The 27,102-nt window shown below is 40.7% G+C and overlaps 1 protein-coding gene and 1 long non-coding RNA gene across 9 annotated transcripts in view; one reads left to right on the top strand and one right to left on the bottom strand.

The window, feature by feature from the left end:
- The first annotated feature begins 501 nt into the window (after positions 1-501).
- Positions 502-27,102, top strand: part of TRAF1 (TNF receptor associated factor 1) — a 61,889-nt gene continuing 35,288 nt past the window's right edge. For 3 of the 7 annotated variants that reach the window (XM_039505987.1, XM_039505984.1, XM_039505982.1), the window contains exons 1-5: positions 502-766; positions 4,936-5,251; positions 8,231-8,306; positions 9,799-9,897; positions 20,373-20,500. In XM_039505987.1, the coding sequence (XP_039361921.1) occupies positions 5,028-5,251; positions 8,231-8,306; positions 9,799-9,897; positions 20,373-20,500 (527 nt within the window). In that variant the 5' untranslated portion in view covers positions 502-766; positions 4,936-5,027. Of the gene's footprint in view, positions 767-4,759; positions 5,252-8,230; positions 8,307-8,799; positions 8,833-9,798; positions 9,898-20,372; positions 20,501-27,102 lie in introns of those variants that run through there. The other 4 variants (XM_039505985.1, XM_039505983.1, XM_039505988.1 and 1 more) reach the window with 4 other exon arrangements.
- Positions 18,177-27,100, bottom strand: LOC120386587. Of its 2 annotated transcripts, XR_005589790.1 has the most exons (4): positions 26,973-27,100; positions 21,437-21,556; positions 20,691-20,850; positions 18,177-20,568 (listed from the first exon to the last, which is right to left on the bottom strand). It is a non-coding gene; the product is annotated as an uncharacterized LOC120386587 (long non-coding RNA). The 2 variants fall into 2 exon arrangements; XR_005589789.1 differs by lacking the exon at positions 26,973-27,100 and having other exon boundaries at positions 21,437-26,109.

Below are 27,102 nucleotides of genomic sequence, written 5' to 3'. Positions count from 1 at the left end.
CAGCATGTGCAATGTGTCATATGGCTTTTTTCTAATATGTTTTTGTTCATGCTGTGGGTGTGCTACAAGATGAGAGCTATTTTTTATTAAAATTGCCTCACACATTATTAACTCACATTATATTTTTCCACAGTATAACAAGCTCTCAAGGGGCTAAATCAATTAACTTTAGAATATTTTGTCAAGCCTGTTTTGTGTATAAAAAGAAAGTAGGCAGTCTGCAACCTGGTTTTCTTGCTTACTTTAAACAGAAGAGTATTGATCATGGATATCTTCAGATATTCAGTTATCCCTATATATGCACAAACCCAAATCAGGCTCTGAAATATGGAGTAAGAAAATCAATGTGCTCGTGTTTATAGCTGTTACATTTAAAATAACAGCAAACTAATATAGAGAAAAATAGTACTTTCAAAAAATGGAGTTGCCCATGATATTTCTGAGTAGTCTTCTCAATAAAATATGCCTTTTTAATTCTGAGCATTAAAGTACTGTATAGATTATTAACCCCGTATCAAATTTTAGAGTTGATATGCAATCTAAGAAGAATGCTTGGGACAAGAAAGATCACTTCATGGTTTGGTATTGTGCCTAGTACAAGGATTAAGAGAAAGCAGTGCAAAACAAAGGCAAAAAAAAGTAGGCATGCTGCTTGTAATGAAAAAACAAACATGTGATGTAGGGGAATCCCACTTAGAGAGAAATTGAACTTAGTGTTTCCTCTTGCTGGTGATATGCTAAGAATTTTAAGTTCTTAACCCGTTTGGTAAGTTGTCTTTAAACATTATTATTTATTACATAGAGATATTTCAACCAATTTTTACACTATTCTTTTCTTCTTGTGTATCATATTTCTTCTGATAGATAGTGCTGATTATATTTTTCAATTTGTGGGGGGAGATGGGGGAACAATCTTTATTTTAAAATTAGGAAAAAAGTTTCCTACAGCTTGTGTTTAAACAGAGCAGATTTTGTCTTAGGTATTATTAATCCTTACTAGAATGTTTTTCAACAATGGAGTTTATATATTTCATAGCATAACAACATTGATTAAATAACAATAACAAAATTTAGAACTCCTGCTGAATTAAATTTTGCTGATGTACTTGAACAGGGAAAAGAATGAATCAATGTATGCCTGAGGGTGGATCCTTGATTGGAGAAATGTTGTAGAGTCACTAAGGTACTTCTTAACATCAGATCCTGTATACTTGGGTCACTCTTTGGAGAGACACTGCCAATTGCTATTTTCTCAGCTGTGTGTGGTTGGCTTTTAAAAAAAAACAAAAACATTTTTCTCCTTTTACTTTTGAAAAATATTGATTTCTCCTCAGTTCCTCTGCTCTACTGGAGAAACATGATGCGATTTTTTTTTTTTAATTCACCAATGGCCGTAGCAGTGTCCAAAAGAATGTACAGCTTTTGAATCACAGCTTCTGTGCTTGTTGCTATAGCAGAAACAGCAGAGGGAGCAGAAGGACATTATTTTGTGCAGGTCCCATAAAAATAGCAGTTAATATTTTGAGAAAAAATATTTCTTAAAACAGAAGGATTGAGACTCCTGGGATCATTGCCTGCCTGCAAGACTGCAAAGGTTTTTTGTTTTGTTTTTAATGGTACAGTGCTAGATCCTTCAAATTTCACCTTTCCTGCATGGGGGATATATATATATATTTTTTAAACTGCAAGACCGCCATGTTATTTAATGGCTGAGTGCAGTGATACTTCAGTCTGAGGCCCCAGGAGCCACAAGTGGCTCTTTGCAACACATGATATTAAAACACTGTGTGATTGGTTAATAATTAAATCAGGATGCTTTTACTATATTATTAACTAATTGTAGTTGATAAAATAATACTAATAACCAAGCAAACATATATAAAATATTAAATGAAACAATGAATTCTCTCTACTCTGGCTCTTTTGGGTAATGATGATTGCTAATTTGGCTCCTGAACCACTGCGGGTCTGAGTATCATTGGCCTAGTGGTTACAGCACTGGACTGGGACTTAGGTGACCTGTATTCTATTCTTGGCTTCGCCACTGACTTGCTGGGTCACCTTGGACATGTCATTTCACCTCTCTGAACCTCAGTTTCTCCCTTTGTAAAATGGGGGTAATGATACCCACCACCTTTGTAAAACTCTGTGATCTACTGACAAAAAGCTCTGTATAGGACGTAGGTATTATTCCTCAAGGCAGGATGGTGGTGGGTGGGTCAGATTTTAGATCTAAATTACTTGGCAGTGAATTTTTTTAACGCTATCCAAAGGAACTCTAATTTTATGTTAAAGTAATGGGCAAGAAAGTGGCTGAGCCCTATACAGGGTGCAAGGAGCTTTCTGATGGCTGTCATTGTAGTCTCGAGTGTAGGTGCTGCTGCCAATTGATCGGGAAGCTGCACCCTGTCCAAAGATGGTATAACTGCCATGCTCCTCACTGAGGCTCGGCACCTCGGTGCACCTGCCCATCACTCCCTGATTCGGCTCCCTTGTGCTGAAACAGTTTACCCAATTGCAACTTAAAACCACAAAACCCAGGAAATTCAGAATTAAGGCTGAAAAAGTCCCAGACATCTTTACTTAATCCTTTTATGAGCAGGTGTTGCAGAAGTCTTGAGCACTGGGTAATGTTCCTGGTTGTAAGTATTGCTTGAGTTGGGCATGATGCATGATTTAAAGCATGGTCTATCAGTAGTTTTCCTCTTTCATCTTAGAGTTTCCTGGCTTTTGTGGGTTTAGCACAGACACTTAATGATATTTCAGAAAATTAGGTTGTTCTGTGGTTTTAATTTTATACAAAGTCAGCTCACTTCAAAAGTCTTTTACTGCTATGTACATCCTGCCAATAACAGCAATGTGAATTCGTCAAAATTGCTGGTAGTGCAATAAAAAAATTGACCAAAAACCCACAAAGGTCTTGATCAGTGGTACAACAGTGCCTAGAGCTTTGGCTAATACCGTGATGACTTGAACGGAGCTATACTGATTTATACCAGTTGAGGATATGGCCCTTAATATTTATAGCTGGATGGGGAAATAAGGATCATGTTCTCAAAAACCACATGAAGCCTTTATATTTAGAAAATAAGAATGGCTGGTGTAATATCCTTACAGAAGGGAGTGTATGAACCTAGAAAAGTAGCTGGCAAAGAAAATGACACCTGAAATGATACCAACTGTCTGAGACAGATACAGGAACTGAGAAACAGTCAAACAAAATCCAGTGGTGGAAGTGCAGCCTGCTGCTAAAACCGAAGGAGCCACGTCATGAGTCTTTAGTTTTGCTTTCTGCTCTTCTGCCCAAGGGGCTCCTCCCCTCCAAGGCTATCACTGGAGGAGTTATACTGAAGAAAAGTCCTGAGCCAGACTTAGGGTATGTGTATGCTGCAATTAAACATCTGCAGCTGCCCCGTGTCAGCTGACAGGCTCAGGCTGAGGGGCTGTAAGCTTGTGCTTGACATTTGGGCTCGAGCTGGAGTCCAAGCTCTGAGACCCTGTGAGGGGGGAGGGTCCCAGAGCCTGGGCTCCAGCCCAAGTCCTGACATCTACACTGCAATTTTACAGCCCCGCAGCCTGAGCCCCACGAGCCAGAGTCAGCTGGCAGCCCAGCAATGGGTGTTCACGTGCTGCGTAGACATACCCTTAAAGCTTGCCTGAGGCGCTAGTCTCTGCAGTCAGCAAGTTTATAGGGTGAGATGCCAGTATGTAAGTGCTGAGAGTGGCTCTTTCTGTAACTCGTGTTTGTTGTTTAGAAGTTGCTGTCGCCACTTTGACGATGTTCATTCTGGAGTTTCTGGCTTCTCTACTGGTGAAGGTGTCTTTTTAAAATGATGACCACTAATAACAATCCTTATAGAACACTTCTCGTCCATAGGTGTCAAAGCACTTTGCAAAGATAGGTGAGCATTATCAGTCCCTTTTAACATATGAGGAAATTGAGCACTAGGGGCCAGATTCTTAAAGGTTTTCAGGTGCCTAAAGATGCAGACAGATGCCTAATGGGATTTTCAAAAGTGTCCGAATGCTTAATACCCAATTCCCATTAAAATCAATGGGAGATAAGAGTGTAGGCTCCTATCCGCATCTTTAGGCACTTAAACATTTTTAAAAATCTGACCTGAGGAGATGAAGTAATTTACAAAAGGTCAAGGAATAAGTGTGTGGTGGAACTGGGAACATAAGTCTTCTGATTTCCACCCTTGTGCTTTATCCATTAAACCTCAGAGCCGTATCCCTTCATTTAAAAAAATACTAATAAAAGGGCACTGTTGGATCACAAATAAAAGTTGTAAAACCGTGACCTGTACCATGAAATAATTTAGATTATTAAGCATGAAAAAAATGAAAGCATTTACTTTGTCTTCATTCCTGTTGATTTGTTTAAATGTTGCATGCTGTTCAGCCTATAAAGTATACTAGACTAGTCCATGTCACTTTCTGAATGGTCATGCATTAAAACAATGCAAATTTTTCATTGGTTGAATTTAAAAAAAAATGGAAATATTTCTATTGATTTTTAGATTTTGTGAAGTCTTGTCTTTATAAAAGTGAAATTTGGGTCCTAAATGAACATCATGCTGCCCCTTTCACAAGGAAAACATGTTTTTAAGCCTTGTTCTTACCTAACTGTATCTCTTCTTTATTCTTTTAGTTATAAGTGTTTCACAACACAGTTTTGGTCAAAATAGTGCAGCAGCCTTATCCATGGTAAAATTCCACAGTATTTTTCTAAATATATCTTATACTTAAATGCCCCATTATCTATTTAGTTTAGGTAATCAGGCCGCTGCTGTAATCCAGAAATATTTTCTCCTCTCTGAATGCTTATACTTTACATTGACTGACTGACTGCAGTTCATCATTACAATAAGCAATTCAGAGGGGAACACCCCCCCAATACACATTCATGTATTTTTTTTTCTGTATTCTCAGAATTATTACCTATGAGTCTGAAGTTTTTTGATGGAGAAGTTTGTACACAAATAATGGGAACAGCTTTAGACTGAAGCCTTCAGACCATCTTCATGGCAGAACACACTGTAGAGCCCCAGCATTTGGAGGATTTGGCATCAGGCATCGGTACATCAGCTATGAGTAGCTCACCTACTCCTGGAGAGGCTCTGGAGAAGTATATGGCTGATGTTTCCTCTAAATATATTTGTCCTCTCTGCAAAATGTTTCTGGAGAATCCAGCACAGGTGCCATGTGGTCACAACTACTGCATGTCCTGCATTGAATGGTTATTAAGGTAATCCTATTATACTGAATGTAGTAACTGCAATTAGGTAGTATCACTACGGTCCTCATGAGCAAAACTGACCTGGAACTAGATCCAATATCTACAAAACTGTCTCTGTTGGGAAAAAAAAAGATATGATCTCAGAGCCCTGTTGTACAAATCTCATCTCATTGAAGTGATCCTTACACTTGCAAACTACTCATGTTAGTGAGAGTTAAGGGATTAGGCCCCTTGTTGGTAGTTTTTTTTATTAAGATACCACATTATATTTCTTAGCATCCCTAAGGGGTTAGATGATGCCATGCTTTGAACTGGATATTGAGTCGGGATGGGATTTTGACAATTGTCCAGGTGATTTAGGAGCACAACTTCCTTTGGCTTTCATTCATTCAGGCTGACAGCCAATGAGACTTATTACTTTTTATTTTTGAGGTCCGTACTTGGAGAGAGGGAAAGTGAATGAATATTGTATTTTAAATTTGTTACATCTCTGGAATTGATATTTACATAAATGTGATTAAAATATCTCGTTTGTATGAAGCAAAGACCATGACTTGATCAAGACTGGGGATTTTTCTTTTTTTATTTCTATTTGCATGAAAAATTGCATCATTATACTTCTTTCCAAAGCAAATATTCCTATTTGATTAGATTGCAGACCCAGTTTTCAAATATGACCACCTCACTAGGATGTCCAAAATATAGAATTTTTGTTACTCAGAGCCTAAATATGTGGCTTCTCACAATATCACATTCCCCTTATTTCCTTGTTGTTTTTCACTGACCCATTTAAGTCAGTCTCGTTTTAAATTGTTCACTGTCTGATTATAGGTTATGGAATGCAAAGATGTCATTTTGTTTTGGCAATCGGGTTCAGTCTTGGGATGGTTCTGTAGAGAGGGGCCTCAGGCAAAGTTCAAATTTGGACAAAGTTGGCGTGTGTGTTTGGATCTAGGGTTTGAATTCTGCTTCTGTCTAAAAACAATAGTAAACCAGTGATTTATAGAAGGGAAGAGGTGGGGATTAAGGGGAACCAGAGAAAATCTCTCTCCCTCCCCCACCCCAGTATCTGTTTTATGACCAGAGAATGCAATTAAAATGAAGACTATATAGGACAGCGTGTTCTGTGCCCCCAGTTTCCCTTTTGGTTAGCCAGGTACAATCCCACTGACTTCATGTGATCTATGTAAAATTCACTGGGGCGGGTGAGAGGAAGTCATATATAGCTCTTATTTCCATGCCTTGCATTGTCATTTGCTGAATATATTTAACTCATTCTGCAGCTTTAAGTGCTGTATATGATTTCCCCTCACCCGCCCCTGTGAATTTCACACAGATCACATGAAGTCAGTGGGATTGTACCTGGGTAACCAAAAGGGAAACTGGGGGCACAGAGCACGCTGTCCTATATAGTCTTCATTTTAATTGCATTGGCATCTTTTTCAGGGAGACAGAAACATTGTGAAGATTCCATGGTGGCTCAGGTTCAATCCCTCAGAAGAGCTTGATTGTGTTGTTTGAAACAGCAAAAATGGCCTAAAAATGAACAACTGCAGTTTTCAAAGCCTTGTTATAGATGGGAAAACTTTTTTCAGAAACCTCCAAGCAAACACCAGTACTCTGAAAAGGAGGATCAGGGGCTCTTAGAAGCCAAGTATTAATTTATCAGGTGGTCTTATAAATGATAGCAACAACAGGACACATAACCAATCAACAATTAACTGAAAGGTGGTCATTGACTTGCTTATGAGGCGATTCTGTGGTACAGAATACAGTTTTCCAACCTTCTCATATTTCTGTCTCTCATGGTGGACAGCACAGGCGTCAGCAAATTCATGATAGAGCTTGTTAATTTCTGCCCACCGTGGCTAGAACCCCAATCTGGAATGTCCCTGAAAACCCTGGTTTGTTAGCTGCCTGCTAAATCTAGTATAATTTATGGCTTCTTGGCATCACCAAGGGTATGAATGCTTAGACAGACGGCCAGATTTCTATAGGCATAAGTGGAGATATTCTGGTCATGAAGAATGAGGAACTTATTCTTCAGCATCTCCACAACACACAAAATCACAGACGCTTTTTTGTCCCATGGGGAGCTGTTTAGTGATATGTTTTTAATGCCTTGCTTTCTAAGCAAAGCCAAGATATTTTTCCTTCTTTAGAAAGTTTGATGGTACTTTTGTGGGAGACCCAGTAAAGGGAAAGGATGACAAGAGTCTCGTCTTCCCACATGTCCCATATGTATACCCATGCCAACCCTTACCGTGGGGAATTGAAAGGTTGAATGGACTAGTAATGGAAGATTTCACCTCTGGGTCACCCTTCATATCTAGCCTGGTAAACGAGTTTGGGTCTCAGCCCAGTTTCCAGACAGGTGTCCACATTCTAAAAATCACCATCAGAACTGACATTAAATGGCCTCCTTCTCAGTCTCGGCAGAGAGGCCGGGATTGAACAGGCACGAAGGCAGCCTGACTCTGCACCCCAGAGGTCGTCGCTTTATGCTAGGAGAGAGAATCACATTTGCATGGCTACGTGGAGAATGTTGTAGTGCCAATGCCCATGCTATACCTGTTCTATGGATAAACAGAGGACTTTGTTCTCCAGGGCTATCATTCCAGTTCCTTTCCATGGATGCTAAACTGTCACTAATATATTTTTAATGCTTTGCTTGGTTGTTGCAAACAGTTCCAAATCATGCCAGATCTGTATGCTGTATTAGCTGTGCTCAAGGCGGAGTGGGCCCAATCAATCTCTAGTATAATTTAGTTGTCAGGCTAGAATTTTCCCCTCAGTGGTGGTAGGTGAAGGGCCAAATTCCCTTTTCACTAGTACTAGTGCAACCTAGTTGATTGCCGATAAAACTGAGAGGAGAGTGTGGACCAAAGTATGAATTTGTATAAGTTTTTAGTTTTCATTGACTAGCTGTCCAAATTCAATGACATTTCTAAGAGTTTTACTTTTAAAACTGCTTTTTTTTGCTCTCAGAAACATCCCTGACCCAGAGTGTTTACTGTGTGGAGAGAAAATAGTCACTGATGATGCAATTTTTAACTTCGGCTCCGTGAGTAATTTTGCTCATTAATCCCCAAAGCTTTTCTAAGAAACATAAGAAGAAAACTCTATATCCCAATAATACCAGGATATAAACTCAAATGACAGAGAGAACTGCAATAAAATATTTGATGGGATTGTCTAAACAGTCTGCCTTTGAACGCTCCTTTTCTATTCCTGCAGTGTTTAATGTGTTGCTGGGTGAGTGTAACTGGGTATTAGAGACTTATTTCTCTCATATGGGTGATGATGACTATGCTCAGACACCTTACTCCTCTTCCTTCTTCACACATCTGATTTTAAAGCCTCAGAAACACTGACTCAGCCATCCCTCCTAACATGGCAACCTAGAAAATGTGTATAAAGCATATTGAAATTAATATATGAAAAGCACCCTAAGCTATATTCAAATAACATTATGACTGTGGCACACACAGCTAAAATATCAGTTAACTACAGGTTCTGCCCTTAACTTGCATTGTAGGTAAGCTCTGCAGGGGACTAAGATCACTGGGCCAAATTCAGCCCTGGTGGATGTAAGTGCAACTCCCATTGTGTTTGTGTGTGTGTGTAATGTGATAAGCAAGTCTATATTAAATCTAGCTGTCCTCTCATGGAAACAGATAATGTTGAACATTTCAATCAGCGCACTAATTCACCTTCTCGCCTCACATTTGTGGCAGAGATACATGGAGAAGCCAAATTATCAGTATTAGGGATTATACATGTAAATGTCTGGTACATGTAAGAACAGCTTATGTGGACTCAGTATGACGATGACAAGCTTTGAGGATCTTGCAGAGTTTATCATGTTATATAGGAAAGTTACAACAGTATTGTAGTTGCAATACTGGGAATGAGATGATCTGGATTCTGTTCCTGGCTCTGCCAACAGACTTGCTATTTGACCCTGGGCAAGTCACTGTAAAAAATCTCCATCTCTGATTCCCCCTCTATACAATTGGGGTAACAATGTTTACCTATTTTACAGGGTGCCGTGAGGCTGAATTGATGATTTTTTGTAAAGTGCTTTGAGATCCACAGATGGAAGGTGTAGTATCGTTTGATAGATTTTTGGGTTTTTTTGAGATAATTACATAAATCTCAAATACAATACAAAATATCTCTTAACAAATTTAGACGACTGGACTTTACTTAGACCAGCACATTTCATGGGTACTGATAACACAAATGTTCTTGATGCATTTGCATTCTAAGCAAAAATACATGCTCATGATTAAGACTGCTAACATGATATTATGTTGGAAGAACTAAATAGCATGACTATGCTGAGGCTGGCCTGAAAATACAAGGCCAGTTATTTGTTTTTCTTATTGCTAAAAAGTTTTCTCACTCCTCACCTGCATTGTCCCTATTTCTGAAGCTCTGTGTGCTGCCTCTGAGTATTCTGGTTGCGCAGTGTAAATTTCAATCAGATCATATATAATGTTATATTCTGCATCATTCTCTTTATCAATTTCAATCATCATACTGTGCTACAGATAAAACCAGATGAAGTCAAGAGCAAGGAAATTGAAAGATTTACAATCAAGTGTCTGAGGGAGGGTTTTCTTCAGTCTGGACCACTGGACCCAGATGAGGTAAGTGATTGTTAAAGTCAAGAAAGTCAGAAATAAGGATATAGATTATGAGAAGTTACATTGCAAGAGCAAGAACTTGTTTGCAACAGAATCTTCTAACCAGTGTATACAGGTCTGTTGCATCTTACGCGCATTTAACATGCGCAATTTCAGCTTTACGCGGTCGGCAAAAAACAAAAACAAAAAAAAAGAGAGAGAAAAATAACAATTTTAATACTGTACGTGTAGTGCGGGTGATTCCGCCCGCCTTTCAACTCAGTGTAATCTTGACTAGATGAGGTTTTCGCTTTACGCACTAACCGCGGAATGGAACCCGCGCGTAAGATGAGACTTGCCTGTATACATCTGGGCCAAATAGGGTAAGTTGTGCATTGGAGAGTTCTGTCAGGACCAAAGGAAAGAAATCCTCCCTCGGAGCCCGTTCATGGCCTCTATTGAAACTTCAGGGTTGCAGTAGCTTCCTATAGCTCCTCTAGACCATCTCTGCAAGAGGAATATGGAGCATTAGAACCCTTGGCCCCATGACCAAAAATCTATATGCTGGAGCATAATGACTGTCACAGAACACAGCTCCATTGTGCACAATGATCCTTGCCTAAGGTTTAGCATTGTACATCCCTTCCCCTGCCCACAGGGGCAGGATTTGTCATGCAGGGCCGCCCAGAGGATTCAGGGGGCCTGAGGTCTTCGGCGGCAGGGAAGACCCAGCACTTCAGAGGCGGGTCCCGGGTGGAAAGACCCCCCGCCGCCAAATTGCTGCCGAAGACTCGCCCCGGGACCCACCGCCGAAGTGCTGGAAGGACCTCCCTCTGCGGGTCTTCGGGGCACTTCAGCGGCGGGTCCCAGGGTGGAAGGACCTCCCGCCGCCAAATTGCTGACAACGACCTGGAGCAGAAGAAGCTCCGGGGGCCCGGGCCCTGCGAGAGTTTTCCGGGGCCCCTGGAGGGAGTGAAGGACCCTGCACCAGGGGCCCTGAAAAACTCTCGGGGGGGGCCCTGTGGGGCCTGGGGCAAATTGCCCCTCTTGCCCTCCCCCCTTTGGGTAGCTCTGTTGTCATGTAAATAGCATTTAACCTGACAACTCCCATCCTACCAACTCTACCACATTACTGTGTTGGTAAATCTTTTTGGCAGTATCTATAGATCTTAAAAGGATTGGAAAGAATTATTATCTGCATTTTGCAGATGAAGAAACTGAGGCATAGAGCAGTTAAGTAATTTTTTCCCAGGTCACACAGCAGGTCAGTGGCAGAGCAGGGAAATTAACCAGTCTCCTAATTCCCAATCGGGCATCCTATCCCTGGACTAGACTGCCTCCCTAAACAAAAGGAAGGAAGGAACGGACGAAAAAAACCAATCGATTGCTGCCTAAAGCCATTTCCCCTTTATTTCAAACAGGCTCAGGAAAATGGCAACTAATTTATTTTAAGAATCAGCAAATTAATACATCTTAATGCTGAAGTGCTAATAAAAAGCATCTACAGCTGAGGGAATTTGGAACTTCTGAGCAGTCTTAATAGTGTTAGTTGGATTCTGCGGTCCTATTCGCAAGTCTAATTTCTGAAATGAAACTTGGGGCAAAGTTTTCAAAAGCACCTGACATTAGAACTGAAGTCTTGTTTTCAAAAGTGACATATGCATGTAGGAGCCTAAATCCTCTTGTCTTTCAATAAAACTTAATCTCCTGTGGCACTTAGGGCATGTCGAGAGTGCAGTTAAACTCCTGCAGCAGGCTCGTCTCAACTGAGCCAGGCTCAGGGGCTTGGGCGATGGGGCTGTTTAATTGTGGTGTAGACGTCTGGGCTTGAGCTGGAGCTTGAGCTCTGGGACCCCACCAGGGGGAGGGTCCTGGAAGCCTGGGCTCCAGCCCGAGCCTGAACTGCTACACTGCAATGGTACAGCCCTGCGAACCTCGCTCAGCTGACACAGGCTAGTTGTGGTTAGTTCATTGCAGTGTAGACATACCCTTAGGCCCTTTTGAAAATTGTCCCCCCGAGTTTATAGATCTGCTGCCCCTTCAGGATTAGTATAATTGTCCGGCATTGACTTTTTAAAAGTGCTAGGCTTGGTAGCTTTCTGTTTTTACCCAGAATTTTCTCTCTAAATGCATAGTAAAGCCATTGAGCCATTTAAAAAAAGCATGGATCTGAAACGTTGCAAATCTAGGGGAAGTTACCTTCCCAACAAGAAGTGTCGTCATCTTCAGCTCCATTTAGTGCAGGGGGAACTAGCATGCATCTCTTCATGCATTAAAAATGAGCAAATTACATGAGAAGATTTCCATAGTCTCCAGCTCGTTAAGCTAGAAGAGGAAGGCTGAGTGACTTCAGACACTTATTATGACATTATCCCAAGAGATTCTGATCACCAGCCATTCCCAGTGACTTCTAGGCTATGCCTACGCTATGGAGAATAGTGCAGCATAGCTACAGAGATATATTATGCAAACATAATCCGATAGTGTAACATAGCCTACAGCAGTGGAAGGGTTTTTTCTGTCACCACAGGAACACCACCTCCCCAAATGATGGTAACTAAGTCAAAAGAAGCATTCTTCTCTCATCCTAACTGTCCACACTGAGGGATGGGTCAGCATAGCTATGGCGCTCAGAGGTGTGGATTTTTTAAACCCTAGAGCACCATTGCTATGTTGCCCTAAATTTTAAGTGTAGACCAGGCCTTAGTCAATGAGGTTGTGGGGATGCTCAATGCCAGGATTGGTCCCTTAGAGAATAAAATATTCTGTGAAATTCAGTGCCCGAAGTGATCCATTTGGATTAGGAAATGCAAATTTATTTTGAAACATATCCTATAGTTTTACTGGAGACACTGAACATCAGAGAGACCCTTTTATATCCAGAGTTACATAAGGTATTTTTATGTTCCCTCGTTGTTTTATATACAGGGTGTGCAAGTCTCCAGATATCAAAGGGGTAGCTGTGTTAGTCTGTATCTACAAAAACAACAAGGAGTCCAGTGGCACCTTAAAGACTAACAGATTTATTTGGGCATAAGCATTCGTGGGTAAAAAACCTGAAGAAGTGGGTGTTTTATTCACAAAAGCTTATGCCCAAATAAATCTGTTAGTCTTTAAGGTGCCACCAGAAGTTTCCAATGTTTCAGACTGAATCTCAGCCCTAGTGGTTCCAAAGAAACAGGCATTTGAATGTGACAGTTTTGTACTCTGCCCAAGTGCCACCTCCGCATGCATGATTGCCAGTCTACTTATGTATTACATGTAGTGCACTGTGCCCAGAAGGCTGTATAAATTAGTCAAAATTTCTTCTTGCCTCTGATAGAAAGCAAATGGCTGGACTTGATTCCATCAAACTTGGCAGGATGACTAGGATGCTGTATAAGCAGGATTTTTCTAAAAATCATGCCTCACTATATCAGCACATTAAAGTCAAACTGGTTTCTAAATTTTTTTTTAAAAAGGTGCTTATAGTGATGTGCGCTGATCTCTGTAAACAAAGGGTCCCATTGAAGATAATGAGGTTGTAAGAAAGAGCAGAATTTGGGCCATTTGTTTTAAAATCCTTATTTTATATATTTCCAAGATGGCTTAAGAGTGAAAACTTTTTCCCTTTGTCTGTTTAGACCTTTTGAAACTGGTTCACACTGAACTCTCTTGGCAGATATGTCAGGCTTGAATTGGCTGAATCATTGAGCTAATATGTCTTAGGGTTAATACAACATAAGCCTCTAAATCCTCATTTTTATATCTTTTTTTTTTTTAGAACTTCCCCATTTGTATTTTAATGACTTATTAAACAGACAATTCATTCTGAGAGGTTTTCATACTGGCACATTCAACAAGTTCATCTACTTGGCCCTGAGCTAATATACAATTGACTAGACCAAATTCCACCAAATTGTGCACAGTGACATATGAAACTCGCACTCCATGGTATATTCATGAATGTTACTCTGCTGGGTCTAGCTACTGTGACAAATCAGGGATGAGAAGCCAAACTTCCTCCCACTCTTTCAGCCTTTGCTCATCCAGCACTGCAGAAAGCATTTGTATATTTAACCTCTTTCTGGCTCCTCTACAGACCAAATTAGGATTAGCACAGTGCCACATCAGAACTTTTTTTGAATTATAGAATCTCCTGCAATAACAAAAGAAAAGTAGGTGATCCGATTTGCAAGTTAACAGTCACTACTTTTTAAACTAGTGTATCTTTACATGACTATTGTCATTCCTTCTTGACTGATCTTGAAATATATGTCCTGACCAAGTGCCAGTTAAAGGATAAAATTGCTTGTCTGAGACAGTAGGGTTCAAGTCTAAGATACCAGATCATTTTTATTTTGCTGTGATGAATCAAAAGGAATCTGAGACCAGCTGGAATTAAGAGTAGAGTGACCATATTTCCCTATGCTGAATATGAGACACGTAGTAAAATTACTCCTTCCAACGACTTCAGTGGCAATCAGTCAGAACTATGCAGTACAAATGTTCAAATTAGTATCACGTTGACTGAGACCTGGTTAAAGAGAAATACTGAATAGTTGAATTCTTTTTATTTACCTTCTTATCTTTAAGGCTTTAGGGTTCACACAGGGAGTGGTCACACACACACACTGCTGTACATCTCTCTCACATGGGGGGTGACTGACCGACCCACCCACCCCACCCGGTGCTCTCTGCCCCCCATGCCTGGCTGAGCCCTGGGATGGATCTGCCTCTCCTGGTACCTGCCACCACGTCTTCCCAAGGCAACACGTGTGGGGGGGGGGCACACAGAGTCACATGCCTCCCCACCCCAGATTTTTGCTAGGGTTGATACCAGAATGTGGCCAGCAGCAGCCCTTTGGCACTGTGCAGGAGTGAAGGGATGGGAGCTGCTTCCTGCTGTGGGGGGGAGGAAGGGAAGCTTGTCCCTTCCTGCTTGCTTGCAGTGCGCACAGTGCTGGCAGGAAACAGTTAGGGTTAGGGTTGTGGGGTGGGGCCCTGCCGAGAGCCAGAACGCAGCGGGGGCTGTGCTGAGGGACCAGCAGGGGGAGTGGCCAGCTTCGCTTGCTGCAGCTTCGCCCCGCCACCAGCCTTGCACACCCATCCTCATCATTGGCCACTGGACCCTCCCACTCATCGCGGGCGGCTGGTGAGCAGGGATCTGGTCAGCACAGTAGTGATGCGGGAGACAGAAAATACTGTAGCAGCCAATTTGCTCATTTTTAAGAAAAAGGGCTTAAATATGAGACTGTCCTTTTAAAAATGGGACGCCTGGTCACCCTGATTAAGAGAAATGGCCACCTTTTCATGGGTGTCTATTTCTCCAGGCCTATTGGGTCAATGCAAAACCAGAACAATGCTCCATGATTCTCTTGTATATATGTGTGATAGAGGCAGCTCTTTGGGGTAAGCGCGGTCAGTTTGCTTTCCCAGTTTGGAATCAGATAAAGTACAGCCATGACCTACTACTTCCAGTTGTTTCTGATCTCACCTTTATATGTCACTTTTGCCCTCCCACTCCTAGAGGTTGCCTCCTCTGCCTTGTGACTGTACTGGTGACAAAGTGTCTGTCTAGCTCTTCATAGGTGTGTCCTACTAACTATCATCTGTGGTATTTATAACCATTTACCACCTCCGTATTTATTAGCTGACTACACTATCCTCCCCCACTACATGAATCCCCATTATCATCACAATCTCTGAAGACCTTGGCCATGTGCCAGTGTAAATATAAAAGAGAGATTAGTAATGTTTGTCGTCTGCTGGCCAAAAGACTCCTGTAGCCAACAAATAAACTGCACTGCCTGGAAACTCCACAGCACACTCAATACTGCTAATTCTAAAATGTCTGTAACTAGGACAATGCTGTTATAGGGGGCAAGGTCAGACGTTCAGATCCACAAAGCTGCATCTGTAATCCAACCCCTGGGCATCTTCCTGCCTAGGCTGCCCTTGTTCTCAACATTTCCCACTGTGACACTCCTGCTAGTTCCTGCACCACCACAGGGATGACTCTAGCCCTAGCACTCTGCTTGGGGCTGAGCACGGAGCCTAGCGTACTATCTGGCCCTCAGGGAAATGACCGTGGATAAAGCCCCTCCTCTTTCTTATACCGGCGGGAGTTAGGCAGCAGTTAACTGGAGGCAGCACATGCTACTCCTTTAAACGCGCCCACTTCCCAAAGCTCTTATTTCTTTGCCTGACACTGGACAACTGCATGTGCAAGACTTCACCAAACATGCGGCTCCGGGTTTCTTGCAGGGTGGCTCAATTTCTTGCATGGTCATACAGTAGCATAAAGTATGAATCATGTGATTCAGAGGCTGTCCCAGTAAATAGGATTTGATGACTTGTGAAAGAAATAGGGTTCAGAGAGTTGGGCACATTCCAATAGTTCTGTGACTATATAACGTTCTGCTGCCCATGTCCCTGCAATAAATAACGAATCCCCTACCCACCTACCTCTTTTTTTATTTTTTATTCTTCTCCCTTTTGGTAAAATCAGTGTTGTATTTTACAGTGAAGTAAGAGAGGTTGCTAGAGAACAATCAAAAGTGATCCCACTGGTGGTTCTGTGCATGCTGCCTTTATAACACTTCCAGCCTGTTCATGCAGAGATAAGAAGCTGGAACAGAATATTAGACACTGTTCTAGCTGCATGACTAATGTTAGTGATTATGTTTCAGGTGGGTGTGGGTGTGGGGGTGTGTGTGTGTGAGAGAGAGAGAGAGAGAATAGGTCCTTCCGGTAAGACTATAGAAGCATAGTTTGGTCTGTATGGACATTCATGGCACTTTCTGTAGAATAGAAGTTTGCTCCAGTATTCTGGTTCCCCACTGTTTTGTAGGGAGCTGTATGCGGTTACTGCTGTCTGCTCCAGAGCTGGCTGTGTTTCACTGGTGCAATTTGTGAAGTTCTTTGAACTCCTTTGGCTGAAATTCAGCTCAGTGTTGTGGTCGTCAGTAGTACTTAGGTCTTGTGCTGACTCTCTGCACAGGTTGGAATGTTACCACTTTGTGATGAAACCACTATGTAAAATATTATATTATTCTTTATTATTCTAATTCTTCATTTTATTTTCTTTACCAATTAGAGCTAAGCAAATAATTCATAGTGAATAATCTATTCAACCCATCATGTAGACTCTTTCTTCTGCTCATGAATTGTCCACGAGTACCTTACGATTTTCTCAAATTAATTCATTATTCCAAATTATTCACCAAATAGTTTCTGTGAATAATATTTGGTCAGTAGATGGTGTATATAAACAGTACATAATCAATGCTGCGTTGTTTACATTGCACTGGACACATTTATATGGTGTTGATTCTGTACCCTGGCTAGATGAACATCTATCTTAGAATCAGGGCCCCAGTGAAATTCCTTATGTTTACAAGATCAGAATTCACTTTCGATAAATATTACCAAATTGCTGTTTCCACAAACATTCCTGCCAGTAAACTCCTTCACAAGAATAGTTGCAGGAATGAATACAAAAGGTGAGTAAACTCCGACTAAGCAAACTATTTTTTTTTATATGAGTGAATATTGACAAAAAAGTTTGGGAGGTATTTGCTCACCATCTTTAAAGACATGCATAGCACCACTATGTTACAATCATTCTACCACCAAAGGCTGCCAGCTCAGTGTTGCTATCAATCTCTTGTTTCATTTGATCTCACCTATAGATGCTTATCTACAGGCTATCCAAATGTTAATGACTATGTATGTCTGTTGGCAAAATGTTTTTTAATCTCCTGTTGGAATCATACGTCAGAACCCACTGAAATTTGGCAAGGACACGGGTAATTTTCCAGTAAAAAAACCCAACTTATTGGAGTTAACATATGCTTTCAATTTTTAAGATATTTAATAATATTTTCACCTCTAATTAGGAAAAATATCTGGTTTTGGCTTTTTCACTCTCTTGGGAGCTGGGAGTTTGGTTTTGCCAATTGCCAAGTCATTACAATGTTCCATTCCCTGTGATAAAGGCTGCTTTTCAAGTTCTGAATGAATTTGGATACAAATCTAAGCAGCAACTGATTTCCTGGAGAACAGTAACTTAACTCAAACCCCATAATCTACATGAAAGGAACATTCAAGTTTAGACCAACAATACCAGAGAAATTCTAAATAAAAACTGCCACATCCAGCGCACTCGCTACAGTAACAGGCAATATACTTAATATACAGGTAGCTATTTACCGATAAATAGTTATATTTACCAATATTGTTTAAATACATACTTTCCCTGCAGTGCTGTGGTTCAAATTAGGATTCATGTATTTATTTGCTAATCAGTAACTAACATCCCAAACTAGGTGGTTTTTTTTATTAAAAAAAAAATACAAAAATAAAATTACACTACATGGGATGCATTTTGAATCAGCTGAGATATTAAAGCACAGGAATTGGGGGTTACAATGGAAAATCAATTTACTCTTAATAACTGCAGCCCTGCTGATGCTGGTAAAATAAAACTCCAAGAGAAACAGAAAGACTGGGAGTCTGGTTCTAGTATGCTATAAGTTGGTTTCAAGGAATTTCGCTCTCGGACTTGCGTTGTCTAGCTTGGCCTTAAAAGAGTAAACACAACAGTGCATTATTTTCCCACAGGCTATTACGCTTTTCTTTTACTGATTTACAAAAACACAAGTAATTTGGAAATCTCTTTTGAAAGGAAAACTTTTTCTTACAAAACTGATACATACAGGGTCATATCTTCAGCTCTGCTACTCCAGCCAGGGATCTGACTTTCAGTATACACACACCACATGTGTGTTGCTCACAGCCATGAAATACACTGCAGTGCTATATGACACATGCATTTATCATGCACCTTTGATCTCACTCACGCTCTACCCCCGATCCATCTCTGAGTGTGAGTAGCTCTTGAATAGCCACTATTTTATTTACTTATTTCTAAAAATCAGCCTGATGTGTCTTTCCCAAATGAGAAATTTCTACCGAAAATTACACCAGACAAGGCCCACAATGGGGAGTATTCAGTCCTGGACCACTGACAGATTTAAATTCCTAAAAGGATTATAAATAGTTTCTATACCGGTTAGCTTGTGATGTATCAGACCTTAAGATCTTCATATTATTATGTATTGAAAAGCTGTTTTAGCAAATGTTTCCCATTGTCTTCTGTGGGATGAGGGTTGGGCCTCCTGAGAAGCAGCATGTCTTCTGGCTATAGAATAGGACTGGCAGTCAGGAGGCTGAGGTTCTGCCACAGACTTACTGCATAATCTTTGACAAGTCGTCTATGGAATGATCTTTATCCAATGGTCTCTGACTTTGGGTGCCCAACTTGAGGCATCTTGGTCCTGCTTGTCAGGGGCACTGAGCCCTTGCAACGCCATTTGAAGTCAATGGGTACTATAAATATTCAGAATCTTGAACATCAAGACCAGAGTATCTCTAGTTGGGCACCCAAACCCGAGAGACACAAAATCAGAGGCCATTTTTGAAATCCTGGCCTTTAGCCTTCCTGTGCTGTATTTCACTGGGGGGAGGAGGGGTTATTGTGAGACTCAGCTCATTAACGTTTGCAAAGTGCTTTGGGATCTTTGAATGGAAGGCACTATAGCAGGGCAAGTATTATTTATTATTCCCAGCAGTTGTGGAAAGACATCTAGACATCTCAGAGGAGGTGCTGGCAGCTACCATCTTGGAATGGTTCCTTCTGAGGGGCCAGAACCTGTGGCCTCTTGTAAAGATTGTTTTTCATAACAAAACTTTTAGGATTTTCTTGTGACAGAAACATTGACCCCTGGAATGAATCTCTCAGGGCATGGTGGCTGCAGGGAAGGAGTGAGACATAGCCCCTTTTACCATAGGGAGCACCCTCTCCCATTTAGAGCTCTGCAACATTTTCATAAGAAAACCCAAAACTGTATGAAACTTGCCCACCTTGTGGTTATGCAAAAATAACTCAAGCCAGTCTCTCTGTGAATCAGTTGAATGACCTTGGTGCCATTTGTGGCTTCCCATCAAAGCTGAGTGAAATTCACCATTTTGCACAGTTTCCACATGACACTAGGAGAAACTTGGTAGAATCAACTTTCACTTTGAGTCTAGGGTTAGCATCCAAAATTCAAAGTGAAACTCAGGAGGTCAAATTCATCCCTCATGAAACTCAGCTGGAGAAAATAGATTTACACCAGGGTGAATTTAGGGCAGAGTGTCTGAGCCAACATGGATTGAAACCAAATCCCCATGGCCCCAAACCAGCAAGTTTCATACAACTCTGTTTGTACCTGGTACATGTGGCTTGTTATTTCTCCTTCTTTGGTCACTAGTTCTGAACTGAACAGCTCCCTAAAGAGACAGCCCCAGTAGAGGGCACTCCTTCCCATAAGCTTGTTCACAAGTGATACATTCCAATCCTAGCCTATGAAGCAAAAGTTAATTAGAGTGGAAAGAGTTAGGTATGCTTTTAATTAAACAGATAAAATATTGCTGCATTAGATTGTGCAACATGTCTGTGTTTCTGTTTCTTTCAGGAAGACCCATTGACACCAAACTGGAACAGACGGAAGCATTCGTTTCCCAAATACTTTGTGTCCCATCCATTTGCGCTGTGGTTCCAGCGTCCAGTTCGAGATGCAGACGTTCCATATGGAGTTTCAAGGTCTGTTTCCTTTGCTGCGTTCCAAGGACTCTTCTGGGAACTTGTGTACAATGATGTACTTTTTGAGCCTGTCATAGACAAAGATGCTGAGTTACTTGACCTCACAAGATGACTTTGTTCCTGAATCTAGACATGGAGACAGTTAGCTTGCACATAGATAAGATGCAGATTTGCCTTGTTCCACACCCACCTTCTCCCGTTTTCACTTTTACTCTCCATGCCACTCCATGCTTGAAAAAGTTTCCTCTTTTGCAGGCACTAAGCACCCTACTGTCTCCTTCAAATTCCTCCTTAAAGTCCTCTTACTCTGTGAATACTTAGATTTCCTCACATCAGTCATGTCTCTGTGCCTGTATGTGGGAACAAGCATGATCATGTAGACTGGGAGGAGAAAAAAAATAGGTTCTGTTCCTAGTTGTGCAAGGGTCCTCCTGTTCAACCTTGAGCAATGCACTTAACTTCTCTGTGCCTCAGTTTCCTATCTGTAAAATAGGGATGATGATAAGTCATTGCGAAGGGTGTTGTGGAGCTTATTTCAGTCATGTTTGTAAAGCACTTGGAGATCCTCCTATGGAAAGCACTGTAGGCGTGCCATTGAAATTTGAGTTGGATTATAAGATGCAGGGGGATGGACCCTTTTCTTGTGGTGTGTTTTGGAAAGTGCCACATTAGCGTATAGGTGATCTATAAATAATAATAAAGGTCTAGTCCAACATTTTTAAAAGTGACTAGTGATTGTCAGTGTCTCAGTTTTGGGAGCCCAGCTTGACACTCTTTAAAGGAGCTGGATTTTCAGAAAGTGCCGAGCACCCGCCTTCTGAAAATCAGGCCACAGTAAGGCATCTCACATTGGGCACCCCGAGTTAGCAGTTGTATTTGAAAATCTTGGCTCTATTCATAAGTCACCATTATTCACAGAACAACATATAGAGTTACCAGAGTGTGAGTGATCCTACAACATAGGAATCAAAGCATCTGCATGTGGCTTCTTCCAGAAGTTGATGTTTGACTGAAGAGAGTAAGGAGGGGTGACTTTCTCTTGCTTATTTGCTTCAGCTGAGAAAAGTAAAAGGCAAGGAAATCAATTAGTGTGATTAGTGCATCTAGGTAGTACTTTGCGCACTGTGGGTGGTCTGCAGATAGCAAGGGTGAGACTTTGTAGTGATCTGAGTTATTTACTGATGAACTGAGAAGCCAGCGCTGTGATCCTACAGGAGTTGCTACCCTAGGCTAACTGGACAATGTGTACATTCCTGATGGTCTACACTCAGTCACTCACATAAACAGTCCTTGTACACTTTGCTGCCCTGGGCAATATCCTGTTCTCCTTGTGTGATTAAAAACAGCCCTACTAAGCAGACAGTACAATCAGGTGGATTCACTTTAACTTCAGGTGTTTTTATTGAGCTTTAGTTAAAATTAAACAATACTCAAGTGTTTATAAAAGAAACTCCCTCAAGAAATAGTTTGGCATGCTTTGGATGACTGCAGGGGCCGTGTACTGCTTAAAACAATTACATACATTTTAAGGAAGCTTAAGCATGATTTCTCTCATAGCATCCAACATGCAAAGGTCAAATATCATTTTAAACCTTCTATTGAGAGCTGGATACACTGTTGCAAAGCTGTAACCTCAGAAAAACCAATCCCAATGACATTAAAGCTACTTAGTGGAAGAGAGATACAAGGCTACAACATAGTTCTCTCTTCCTATTTCCATCAAGGATTACAAGCTCATCTTTTAAGCATCCGCTGATGTCTCGAGGACAAGGGTGCTCCAGTCAGCTAAATATCAAGGGTCCCACTGGGCAGGGCTTTGGAGTGGAGCCCAGAGCTGGAGTGCAGAGCAGCTCCGGAGCAGTGGAGCTGCAGGTTTTTGCCTGGAGCTGGAATGGAGCCGGAACACAGCTCCAAACCACTGGGTTTACTATCGCCTTCTCCCTCTACCCCATTTGTTTCTTGTTGTTTCCCTTCAGTAAAGATTAATGGGGACATTATGTAAGAGAGTGGGAATGTCTTATCTGCTCATTTCCTTTCTCCTGTAAATGTTTCCACTAATCCGTCCCACCAAAGGCACTAAGTTTACCTAGGTTAATGAGGGGTTCCATAGCAAACAGTGAATTGGTGTATATAGAAATGGAACGGTCGTATTTTGCCATCTGTTTCACAGTGAGAAGATATTACATTTTAGCTTGGTTTTCCAAATGTTACCTCCAGAGCTTTGGAAGAACTCTTTGACAGCCTGACAGGTGGGCATAGCCACATCCCCAGTGTTTCCTCCAAAGCAATTAGAAAGGAAATGAGCAGGTAAGAATTTTCCAGTCGGGATCAGGCCCTGTCTACATTAAGGAAATTCACATTGGTATAAACACAAAGTTAATGTAATTATAGTAACAACAGTAATATAGTTACAGCAGCAAAACCCCCTAATGTAGACTGGCTGTACCGGTGCAAAGCATGGTGTAATCTGGTGAGAGGCCGAAGTAAACTGCACTGTGTAAGACCAGCTTTGTGCCAGTTTGGCATGTCTACATTAGATGTTTGCACTGACGTAGTGACAGCAATACAGTTGCATTGTTGTGGATTTCCTTAGAGTAGACAGGGCTTGAATAATCATGATCCTTAAAACCAGAGGCAGGTACTCTTCTCAGTTAATTTTTGTCCTGCAATAGAGTAGTTTGCAAAAGTTAATGAGCAAATCGTGACAAGGAGGCACATTTTAATCTTTGGACCTTCTCTTGCCTAAGATGACTCCTTGGTTTGTATCATTGAAACTACTTTAGTGAATGACTAAAACAAGATCAGCATGGGACACTTCTTACATTTTTTGACAAGTGCCAAAGTGATGTTCCCAAACAGCTGTTCCTGAAATTAATTTCTTCACTAGTAAACTGAGGATAATAGTATTTTACAGTAAATATAAACTGGAAAAATACAGAGGTAGAGTGTGGATCAAGGGAAAAATATTGATTCCCAGCATCTGTGCCAGAATACAATTCACCTTCCATTGAAGTTAGTGGAAATCTTTCCATCTACTTCAATCAAAGTTGGACCAGGTCTGCAGTGTGTAAATGTAACATACAAAAGGTAAAACTAGCAGTAAGTACAGTGGGAGGTATTACAACAAAAGCAACCTAAAAGAATGCATCCGAGACCAGACATGGTATGGTGGCAAAGCTGTCACTTTGCTTTGGACTGGGATCCAATTATACTTTTCTCTTTTATAGCACTTTTAATTTGAATATCACAAAGCACAGTGCAAACATTAATAAGTCCCATGACACTTCTGGAAGGTAGGTACATAGTTATTAGTACCCCTATTGTATAAGTGGGTAAAGTCAGTCAAAGAGGTGATGTACTCAAAGTTAAAAACAACTCAGTGGCAGAATAGGAAATACAGTCAAGAATCTTGACTTGGAGTCCTCAACTGTAACTACTGGAAGTATTGTGTCTCATTGAGAGACTGACCTTGTTTTATTAACTTAGTTTTTTTTTTCTAGTTTTAACAATTTTTCAGGGTCCCTCCTACCGCATACCTACATTTTCAGCCATTTTATATTAATTTAAAACTATGCATTGAATGGGCATCCAGATCCCATTCATTTTGTGTCTATCTTCAAACTGGGACTCTTGGCCCAGAAAATGTTGTAAATACTTGAAGTAAAATTTTTAAAAGCACCTAAAAGTGACTTATAAGCCTAAATCCCATTTTCAAAAGTGATTTAGGCACTTAGGAACTTCACTACAAAAGCAACTTTCCCTCTCCTGGTATTGACACCTCCTCCTCAGCTATTGGGAGTGGACTACATCCACCCTGATTGAATTGGCCCTGTCAACAATGGTTCTCCATTTGTAAGGTAACTCTGTTCTCTTCATGTGTCAGTATAATAATGCCTGCATCTGTAATTTTCACTCCATGCATCTGAAGAAGTGGGTTTTTTACCCACAAAAGCTTATGCCCAAATAAATCTGTTAGTCTTTAAGGTGCCACCGGACTCCTTGTTGTTTTTAGGAACCTATGGATCATTGAAAGTCTTAAGTAATTTATGTGCTAATGGAAATTTTACCCTGAATCTAAATATGTCCCTGCATTACATTTCCCCTTAGATATAAAATTGATAAGCCAGCCTATATACTAATACACTACCCCTGCAAAGCCAACATCAATGCAATGGGTCTATAGTATGCAATGGGTCTATAGTTAAGCTTCAAATCTTAATCTCTTTGTGAGCCACATCCTGTTTTCGGTTAACTGATCTCATGTGGGGGAAATTTACCAGAGGAAATATTTCAAGTTTGGAAAGTACCAAAAACTTATCTTTAGTTTCTTTGTGTAATTCAGTGCCTTTTAAGATAAAGGTGTAATATTTTACAGAACTGTGAAGGCGAAAGAGAGGGAATAGGCTCACTTAACATACAGCAGAGACGTACAGAATTGTTAGCACATTGAGGTTTTTTGTCTCTCGCTCATTCAGAAACTGAAATTGACCCAACTGTATTATGCCCTCCCCTCTGAAACCATTAACTTCTATTTCTTTGAACTCCCACTTAAAAATGGCCACACTCAGACATATTTTCTTTTAAAAAGTAATTCATACCCTGGCTGAGAATTTCTGCGTCATATTTCAACCCAATGTGAACTGTATGGTCCTAGTTCTAGAACTATGAAAGCAGAGGTTTAAAATGGAAACACTGACTGATCTTTACCACTAGCCATTCACACCACTCGAGTTCCATTTGTGTCAGTGTTTCCATATTTAATGTTGGTAGCATAAAGGACAATGCTATGGTATGCGACATTGTCTATCCTGCGCTCAGAAAACAAAACATCTATGAATAAACTTGCACCACATCAAAGCTGGAAGTATAGCTGGAATGGTATTAGGGGCCAATCCTGCAATTGTTACTCAATCCAAACTCCCATTCACTTAAGTGGCCCTTATTTTTAAGGCCATCAGTTTAAACATTAACCTTACCAAAACTTAGATCATGTGGCCACTTTCACATTTTCACCATCAAATATCTTATTGAAATTAGAATCTTGATTTTTAAAAGGTTACACATGCAATTACCGTGACTGCATGTACAAATCAGGTAATTGCATACCCACATTGCTATAATTAGCCATTTGCATGTGCAATGATAGTAATTAATATTAATACTTAGCTTATATGTAGCACTTTTCATGCACAGGTCTCAGTGATTTGCCAGGCACCATATAGGGAAGCTATGGCCGCAGGTGGATTAGAATCCAGAAGTTCTGACCCCCAGTCTCCTGCTCTTATTGTAAGACTACACTGTGTGAAGTTTACATTTACCTAGTTTTGTAACTCCAATCCCCTTTTCCTCATTCTTGTTTTTAGTTAGCTGCTAATCATTTTCTGACAAAGCAAAAGACCAAATTCTGCTCTTGGTGACACTCCTGAAACCCTATTGACTCCAGTAAAATTTTATGGGTGTAACTGAGAGATGAATTTGGTCCAAGGAGGAGATTTTTAATGAATAAAATTAAAGGGCTGAGAACATAAATATGGGAAACCTCTTGGAGCAACTGCTTGAACTCCTAAAAGAATTTGACCCTTCTCTCTGAAAATACCAGCCACCACAAAATGCTAGTTATTCATCTCTAAATTCCATCAGTAGATTAGCTGACAGCTGTGATTTGAAAAGTCTTGGGCTAGAAACAAAACAAGCTCAAATGTTTTCTGTTACAGATAATAGAGCTTGAAATGGTAAAGAAAACTGAGCAGCTGCCCATCTATTATGTTGCATAAAGAGACCCTGTCCATTTTGCAGCAGATTTTCAGTGCGTGTTTAATTCCTGTTGTTTTCAGCTGACCTCTCAGAAGCCTGAAAATAAAATTAGTATCCAACAATTTCATCCAAACATTTCCTGCTCTATCTTAAAACAATCATGGGTTCTATAGGCTGTTGTGCAAACACTACTAGGAGCAGTGCTTATAGTGCAGAATACTCAGAGTAGTGGGTGCTTGCAAAAAATGGTCCTATTGTGAGTGCATGAGCACCACTAGTGCAACTCTGGGGAGAGAATAAATATTGTAAGTTATACATAAAAAGTGGCTCTCTTTTTAGATATAGTTCTCTCCAACTGTGCTTGATTTTTAAACTAAACTACGCTTTTGAAATCTAGAGAATATATCTCCCAGATGATGACAAATACTATTTTTTCCTATATTACTTGACATTGTCTATTTAAGACAGGGAGGTGGGAGTTTAATGGAAAGATTTTTGGGAACGTTTTCTCTTGCCTGTACCACAGATGTGATAGCACACTTGAAAAAAGAACATTACTATACTGTGCAGGCAACCAAAGAGCTGAGTCACACAACAGCCATGTGAGTGGAGCTGATGAATGTTTCTGAGCTCTTCATAAAACACATGAATATAACTCTTTTATCACATAATGGGGGGGGGGGGGGGAAGGTGGGAGGCAGGAAGTTCAAGATCTTACCTAAATGTTTCTTTCAGCCTTTCTATAAAGCAGTACAGAAAATACAGGCAGAATCAAAGAAGTACTTTTGGACAGGACTGGGCTAGATGGACCACCAGTCTGATGCAGTATTTGCACCTGTAACTTTCTC

The sequence above is a fragment of the Mauremys reevesii genome, linkage group 19 (genome assembly GCF_016161935.1).
Source record: "Mauremys reevesii isolate NIE-2019 linkage group 19, ASM1616193v1, whole genome shotgun sequence".
Classification (NCBI taxonomy): domain Eukaryota; kingdom Metazoa; phylum Chordata; order Testudines; family Geoemydidae; genus Mauremys; species Mauremys reevesii.
The sequence above is the reverse complement of the archived record's forward strand: the minus strand, read 5'-3'. Positions and strand labels throughout refer to the sequence as shown.